The sequence below is a fragment of the Oryza sativa genome, chromosome 1 (assembly GCF_034140825.1).
Source record: "Oryza sativa Japonica Group chromosome 1, ASM3414082v1".
NCBI lineage: Eukaryota > Viridiplantae > Streptophyta > Magnoliopsida > Poales > Poaceae > Oryza > Oryza sativa.
The window spans coordinates 43,077,157-43,084,977 of record NC_089035.1 but is presented as its reverse complement, the minus strand read 5'-3'; the positions used below and the strand labels follow the sequence as shown (position 1 = coordinate 43,084,977).

At 43.3% G+C, this 7,821-nt stretch overlaps 2 protein-coding genes across 2 annotated transcripts; one reads left to right on the top strand and one right to left on the bottom strand.

Moving 5' to 3' along the window:
* Positions 1-261: 261 nt before the first annotated feature.
* On the bottom strand, positions 262-3,443 carry LOC4324554 (cationic peroxidase SPC4). The gene is made up of 2 exons (XM_015766597.3): positions 2,735-3,443; positions 262-1,085 (listed from the first exon to the last, which is right to left on the bottom strand). The coding sequence occupies exons 1-2, from the start codon at positions 3,224-3,226 to the stop codon at positions 444-446; spliced, it is 1,134 nt and encodes a 377-aa protein (XP_015622083.1). The 5' UTR covers positions 3,227-3,443; the 3' UTR covers positions 262-443.
* Positions 3,444-5,468: 2,025 nt separating this feature from the next.
* On the top strand, positions 5,469-7,657 carry LOC4324553 (small ribosomal subunit protein eS10z-like). The gene is made up of 5 exons (XM_015768162.3): positions 5,469-5,554; positions 5,661-5,709; positions 6,060-6,342; positions 6,826-6,961; positions 7,318-7,657. Exons 1-5 carry the CDS (start codon positions 5,552-5,554, stop codon positions 7,384-7,386), a joined length of 540 nt encoding a protein of 179 aa, XP_015623648.1. The 5' UTR covers positions 5,469-5,551; the 3' UTR covers positions 7,387-7,657.
* The last annotated feature ends 164 nt before the right edge of the window (positions 7,658-7,821 follow it).

The window sequence follows — 7,821 nt, the reverse complement described above, 5'->3', positions numbered from 1 at the left end:
ATATTAATATGAAATATATATCACTCCGTAAACATTTAAGTTTAAATTCAACTTCTATAATGTAACAAAAATAACAAATATAGCTGCGAATATATATATAACTATGTTCAATTTAATTTGTTCTTTTTGTTGCAATTTGTAGAAGTTGAATTCGGTCTTGTATGTTTATGGAGTGATATATTTCATAATAATCTATGTTATTATATATAATTTTTTAAATTTTTAATAACTATTTAGATAACATACAAACAATAAAAGATGTTTCCTGCAAGATGAAAATCCACATCCATATATATTGATCATAAAGGAGGTTGTCATGACGTCATGCATTTATTCGACATGGCAGTAACCAACATATATCCACAGTCGTCGTCGTCTCTTTCCACATTCAACGTACGGTACACGTACTGACGTACGCGTCCATGGCGCGCACAATTGTGTGTCTAGAGCACGATGCTCTCGGCCGCCTCGACGACGGTCTCCACGGCGGCGGACCACGGGAGCTCCTCGTCGGCGGAGGCGGCGCCGGGGTTGCGGACGGAGCAGTTTGCCCGGATCTGTCCCTGCGAGCCGGTGAGCACCTGGATCTGGCCCATCTTGACGACGGAGAAGACGAACTGGTGGAAGAACGCCGACTGGTCGACGGCGAACTCGGCGACGAGCGGCCTGGTGGTGGCGTTGACGAAGAGGTCCTGGTCGGAGGTGAAGAGGCCCTGGCGGTTTTGCAGGTCGACGTAGTACTTGTTGTCGAAGGCGTTGGGCGTCCGGATGTCGTTGACGGTGGTGTTGGCCGTGTCGTTCTTCGGGCACGTCAGCTTGAGCTGGCCGGCGAACCACTTGTCCATGGTGCCGTCCTGCTTCGGGTACAGCCGCCCGGTGAAGGAGGTGCAGTGGGCGATGCCGACGGTGTGGGCGCCGGAGAGCGCGATGAGGTCGGCGGCGTCGAGGTTGAGCTTGGCCAGCGCGGCGATGAGCTCGGGGACGTGGGAGGTCGGCGGCGGGAGCGCGCCCAGCACCTGTGACGGCGTCGCCGATGTGAGGCCGTCACGGCGGCCGAGCGGCACCTTGTACGACGGCCCACCGGCCTGCACCCAATTGCAATGTTCAACATTTTGGTTTTTATATTTATTTTTCTTGAAAAGAGGGTAAAAGCTTTGCTTGTATATTGATAGAGTAGGGGTTACATCAAAGAATTGGGCATCAAAGAATGACTTACATTATGAAACGGAGGGAGTATGTTCTAACATTCACTGATTAATATTTATCTTTGCACAGACGTAAACATTTCTAACGTTTAATTAAATTTGTCCAGAACAAACATTTATGTAATACTCCGTACCACTTTTCCAGTCCAACTACTCCTTTAAGATTTATTGATTTACACGGGCACATCCGTAACCATGCACAAACCAAACATACACAACACCACGCTAATAACAGTCTAATACATACTCAAAGTCCAAAGATATGGGGACCATATCATATCTTTAATCTCATTATTTTTTTTAGAAAACGTATTTTTAACATTATTAGTAAAATTTCTAGTCATCAAAACAATTTCATCTAAATCTTAATCCATGCTTTGACTCCTTAAAAATGTTTATATTCGTGAACAGAGCAAGTAAATGATATGTAATGACTAATTGATTAATAAATAATTAATTAGTTAATGAACATCGATGGTACACTCCTAGTCAGCAAATGGTCTTATTAATATCTGTTACACGTATTAGTCGTCCTAATTATTTAAGATGTCGATGTTCTGATAATTTTGGCCATTGGGCATGATACAGTGATTCCACACGTGGTTGAGACAGCAACACAATTTCCTGTTTCCTTCATCTCTATCTTGTTCTTCTTGTGCCATTTCTCGCAAGCCAATAAATTCTACAGAAGTACTGATCGTGACAGTCCAATTATCCCGCGTTATAGTTTCCTATGGCTCTTCAAGGGAATTGTTACTCAGTTACATGGCTTAATTAATTAGATTAATTTACGTGCAAATTGATCTCCAAATATCTTTCACTCTAAAGAAGGCTAGCTTAAAGGGAATTGTCTTTTCTAACATGCAGAACTCTGCGTAGATTCTTTTCCCTTTGTTTTTCGATGCGTGCATAATTAATTGTTGGGTATTTAATTAATTAAGAGAATTTTAAAGGGATGATCATTATATTGTAAGATGTTCTTTGGTCATTTCTGTTGATTAATTTAGGACCGGACAACGAAAGTCTCTTGTCCGCTGCCAGATCGAGATATACTAGAAAATTGGAGAAACAAGATGCATGGATCATGGATGGATGAAACACAGTTCGTGCATCGGCAGCATCGTGCAGTGCGCCAGTGCCCACATCAGGGTTCAGACTTTTTGTTTCCGGTATCTGTATCGGGTGCCGATATGATGATATTTTCGAAATTTCGGTTCAAATTTTTTGAAATTTTAAAAATATGTTATTCAAATTTAAATAAATATTACCAAAATTCATGAAAAAAATTAAAAATTAAAAATTTAGCTAAAATAGTATGGTATCGGATGGTCTAATATGACCAAAATTTCATTCGGAAATTTTGAATCCTAACCCACATTACTTAAGTTAATTTTCCTATCCTCTATTCATGAACTCCACTTTTTAGATAGCAGTAGTGTTTAATCCATCTCCTCTTCCATGAAAAACTTTTCCAGTGGCAGTAAGTAAGTGAAAAAAATATTAATTAATCAATTAACTTAGTTAGTTACCAGTTTGACGGAATCGCGGGCGGCGAGGGTGACGATGTCGGAGCAGGAGACGACGCGGCCGCACGCCCTGTCGAGCAGGGCGCGGATGTCGTTGACGGCCTTGAACGCCGCCGGCCGCAGCGACTCGTTGGGTATCGCCTGCTGCTCGCCGTCGGGCCCGCCGGGCGTCTTGGTGAGGAGGATGGAGGCGTCGCAGCCCTGGACGAAGCAGTCGTGGAAGTGGAGCCGGATCAGCGCCGCGGCGAGGCCGACGTCCTTGCCGATGGCGTCGCGCAGGAAGCTGAACACGATGGCCTCCGCCTGCGGGCAACTCTTCTTGTAGTGGTCGAACGATAGCCCCTTCGCCACCGGCGGGTACGACGGCTTCTTCGCCACCGCCGCCGCCGTCGCCGCCGCCGGAGCACTGCACACCAGCAAGTATACAGATACAGCTACTACCGCAGCTGCTGCTGCCATGGCCGGACTAGCTGCTGCACTTCTACGAGAAGCCATGTACACTACTGTTCTTAGCTTAATATGGTACTAGAAATTATTAAGGTGCCTTGATTTCAATGGAGATCGATCGAGGTGGCTTGTGGAGAACTTGCGCCAGCCGGTGTCCTCATTTATAGCCATCGTTGTTCGGCACTGTACAGTGAGAATGTGAGATGATCGATCAGTGAGTGACACTGCAACTTGCGCGGAAACAAACAAGCGGGTTTAATTAAGCTACCAAAGAATATGCCCTTAATGATGATCAAATGTTTATGTAATATTTCAGTCACCAACTCTATCGATATACTAACAAATTAAATTAAAGTAGGACACCACACTTCCACTCTCGTAGCAGTTCCTTTTCCTACATGTAGAAACTACCGGTGTTTTATTTTGGACTTTTCACTAGCTTTGCTATTTATTGATTTAATCACGTTCTCTGTCTCTCTAGTTCAGTCTCTTCAGTTCATCCTTGTGTTGTCACTGATGATTTTTATCCATGTCGTCTCCCTGTGAAAGCGGCACGTATGTGGAAGTGAGCAATCCTCTTTCTAGCTTAATTTTCTTTTCCTGAAACACCACAGAATAAAAGATCCAAAGACATTGGTTCGGTCACAGAGCTTTCAGGACAATTTCTAAGTAACTTCGCTTGCGACAGAAGAGCACGGTGCTATTCTATATAGGGCTGTGTTTAGTTGGATCCAAAGTTCGGATTTTAGTTGAAATTGGAGATGATATGACTGAAAAGTTGTGTGTGTATGACAGGTTGATGTGATGGAAAAGGACTGAAGTTTGAATCCAAACTTTGGATCTAAACACAGCCTAGTGAGTATATATCACACATGGCACTATGCATCCACTGAGAAAAAAAAAGGTCACACTAAGCAGTCAGATTCCAGGATTAATCAAAGAACAGATATCCCTGAGCAATTAAGCAGTCACCCATTGACTAATTAACCAGTCTTTGGCTTGGCTATAGCTGTGTAGTCACCATCTATGTACCTTCTTTTTAACCAACTTGATAGTACTGCTTTTTTTTTTCCCCAGCCATTATTCCATCCTTTTCGTCACCGGCCTCACCTTTTCTTCCCACGATTAGAGATAGCACCCCAGCAAATTCAGCTTACCTGTTACTCTGAGTCTCTGGGAGGTTGGCAAATTGCAACTTTCTTGACAGTGAGATTCATGTTTAGATATCAAAGCCGCCGGAAAGAGAGGGCCCGGCCGGCTAAATCATGTGTAAAATTAAAGTATTAGCATCCCAACCAACTCAAATTAGCCTCTTTTTAAACTGTTCTGCTGCGACTATTGTCGACATCTTAAGATAAGGTCTTAAAAAAAGCAAATTTAAACACTGGATTGCGTCACGCTATGTATATGTTAATTGCTGGGCTTGCACCGCCTCAAATTTTCCTTTTCCCCACTGTTTTTGTCAGAGTGAACTTTATCATTATTCACTCACAAATTTAGTTGGACTGCGTACCCTATAAAGATCTCTATCTCTACTATAAATGCGTAAGAAAATGAAGGGTTCCTGCTCCTTGGAAAATAATGAAACAATATGGGCTCCGTACGCTGGGGCCTTTGAGTTTCAGCAGTTTTCAATTATCTTGACATCATATATGAGTTTTTCTCTTTTTTGTTTTTGAAAAAAAGGACATCGGATCACATGCGTACTCAACCAAGAGAGACTAGTCCGTTATCAAAATGTACCACAGAACTTTGCAAATTGGTTTTTTTCTTAAAAAAAAGCATATGACAAACATACGTTCACAACACGCGCACGGTCGTCCCTATAAATATACACACACACCTTACCCCTATGAGCATCTCTAAAAACTGTACTAGCAAATCTTAAGATTGACGAAGTCAGCACGGATGTTTCGTTGTCGACGTATACATCGGCTACCACTAAAAGAAAGCTGTAAATGTTGAGCACGTGTACCAAGTTTAGAACTTGATCGAGGTGGGCGGATTCTACTACAAGAAACTAACTAGTGGAGCTGTGCTCACTTCGTAAAATGGAAAATATTCTGATTAGCTGCAGAGTGTTTCATTGGAAAATCTACCTAGGCGACTGAAATCTTTTTCAGAAAGGAGAAACTTTTGCAGAAAGAGAAAAAAAGGAAAAGAAAAAAAAAGAGGCCCGTGTAGTCAATTGAGGCCCAGAACACATGGAAGGCGAAACAGAGCCCACAATGGAGGCCCATGTGGTGGCCTCTATATATCAACCCATCACAAAGCTAGGGTTTTTCTCCCCGCCTCGCTGCTTCGCCTCTCGTTCCCCAAGGCCCCGAAGCCGCCGGCGCCGCCGCCCTCCTCCGGTTCGAGCTCTCCGCCACCATGGTGAGTAGCGACCTCCGAAACCGAGCCACATTCGTTTGCTCCGCTATGCTCTACCCGTTCCGTTGTCTGACGCGATGCCGCGCTTTGTTTTTTTTTTGTGTCGCAGATCATCTCCAAGAAGAACCGCCGCGAGATCTGCAAGTACCTCTTCCATGGTGAGATTCTCCCCCTTTCTTCTCCTCTATACGCCGACTCTGTACATTGTGTATGTGCTGATCGTGATTGCAAGCTTCGACTTGATGTGGTGTTGCAGTAGGGTTTAGGTGGTTGCATTCGCTTGATTCCAATAGGGCAGATTTTGATTGCATTGTCTGCAATTGTTCATTCACTATGGCTGTCTGAGGTTTATAGGTTTGACGAATTCAGTTACATTGCTCCCAGATTTACTCCAAATATTATGTTGAAACATGTTTTATTTGATTGGTCATGTATTTGCTGAAGGCCTGAATGATGGTACCTTTATTTGTTATGAGTTGAAGTGCTAATTTAATTCAACTATATGCAGAGGGAGTCTTGTATGCCAAGAAGGACTACAACCTGGCCAAGCACCCAAAGGTTGATGTGCCCAACTTGGAGGTGATTAAGCTCATGCAGAGCTTCAAGTCAAAGGAGTATGTGAGGGAGACCTTCTCGTGGCAGCACTACTACTGGTACCTGACCAATGATGGCATTGAGCACCTCCGCAGCTACCTCAACCTGCCATCTGAGGTTGTGCCTAACACCCTCAAGAAGTCTGCCAAGCCCCCGTCTCGCCCATTCGGCTCTGGCCCTCCTGGTGACCGCCCCAGGTGAGCATTTATTCCTTTTGGGTTTATCATCTGCATATGCGAATACGGAAATTGGATGCTATTGCTGTGATGGATATTCTTTAGGTGGTGGTCCTGTTTTCAAATATGCAAATTGTGTAGCGACCATGTAAAAATTGTTGAATGGACATCAGATTAGTTTATAGGAACCTTGCAATAGTCATTTATTAGTTTGTTGATAAAAAATGTTATTGACTCTGAATTGTTGAGTGGGGCTGATTTGTGGCAACAAATTTAGATTCATTGATGTAATTAGTTGAAACCATTTAACTGTGTTGCAAGTCTTCTCCTCGAACTGAACAGAGACCTGTTCTTTTGGTTGGGATTTCAATTTTTTACACATACCGTATCTAATCTTCCTAACATGTACTCAAATGATATAATCTGGCTGCTTTTGTTTATGAATGTATTGCCTGAAAACTCTAGTGGAGACACTGATATTATCCTTTTCTGTTCGTGTGGCAGAGGCCCGCCTCGCTTTGAGGGTGACAGGCCCAGGTTTGGTGACAGGGATGGTTACAGGGGTGGCCCACGTGGTGCTCCAGGTGATTTTGGTGGCGAGAAGGGTGGTGCTCCAGCTGAGTTCCAGCCATCTTTTAGGGTAAGAGCTCTAATGACCATCTGCATACCTATATGCCATTGCTAGGTTCATCCAGACTGCTCATAGATAATTTATTGGCTTAATAATTTGGAACATTTGAATGGGTTTAGACCATGCATTTTCTTCTGTTTGCCTTGAACTTTAGCACGTCATGTTTCCATCCTTGTATTTGTTCAAACTGTTGTGTCCTTGCTTGTATAGGTTGAGTATCCATCTTAGGCTGTGTTAATAGATTTTATGTTAGGACATGTAAACATATAGCATGTTCAGGAACCCTTGTGTTGACAGCAGTGATATTCATAAAAGTAGCTGCTTGTAGACTAACTTGATACCCCTTGTAAATCTTGGATGTTCAGGGTAGCAGACCTGGCTTTGGTCGTGGCGGTGGTGGCGCATTCGGTGGTGGCGCATCTTCCATGGAGTAAAGCTTGATCGGGACGGAGCATATTGTTTTGCCCAATGGCTTATGAGATGCAATGCGCGGGGGTCGTCTTCACTGTTGGTCTTTGAATTGTGGGAACAATGAGAATTTTTGTTTATGAAATTGTAGCTGAGGTTGTTCTAGACATGGCTGTGTTATGCCTTTTGTTCTGTTAGATATCACTCTCGAAATGAATCTGTTGGTTTGACCGAGAATCTTTTAGAATGTTATGAGCAAGCTGCCATTTAATCAAAAATTCATCTCATTTTCATGCCTGATGATTATCACAGTTGTGCTGTGTAGAATTACTGGATGATTTGTTTTGGTTCCTCGTGAAACTCGATCCAGTGCTTGTCCGACCTCGACCTGTGTTAAGTGCAAGTCTTGGTTTTTTGCACAGCCGAAGCCGAATAAAGAGGGATGGGAGTTTTTGACAATT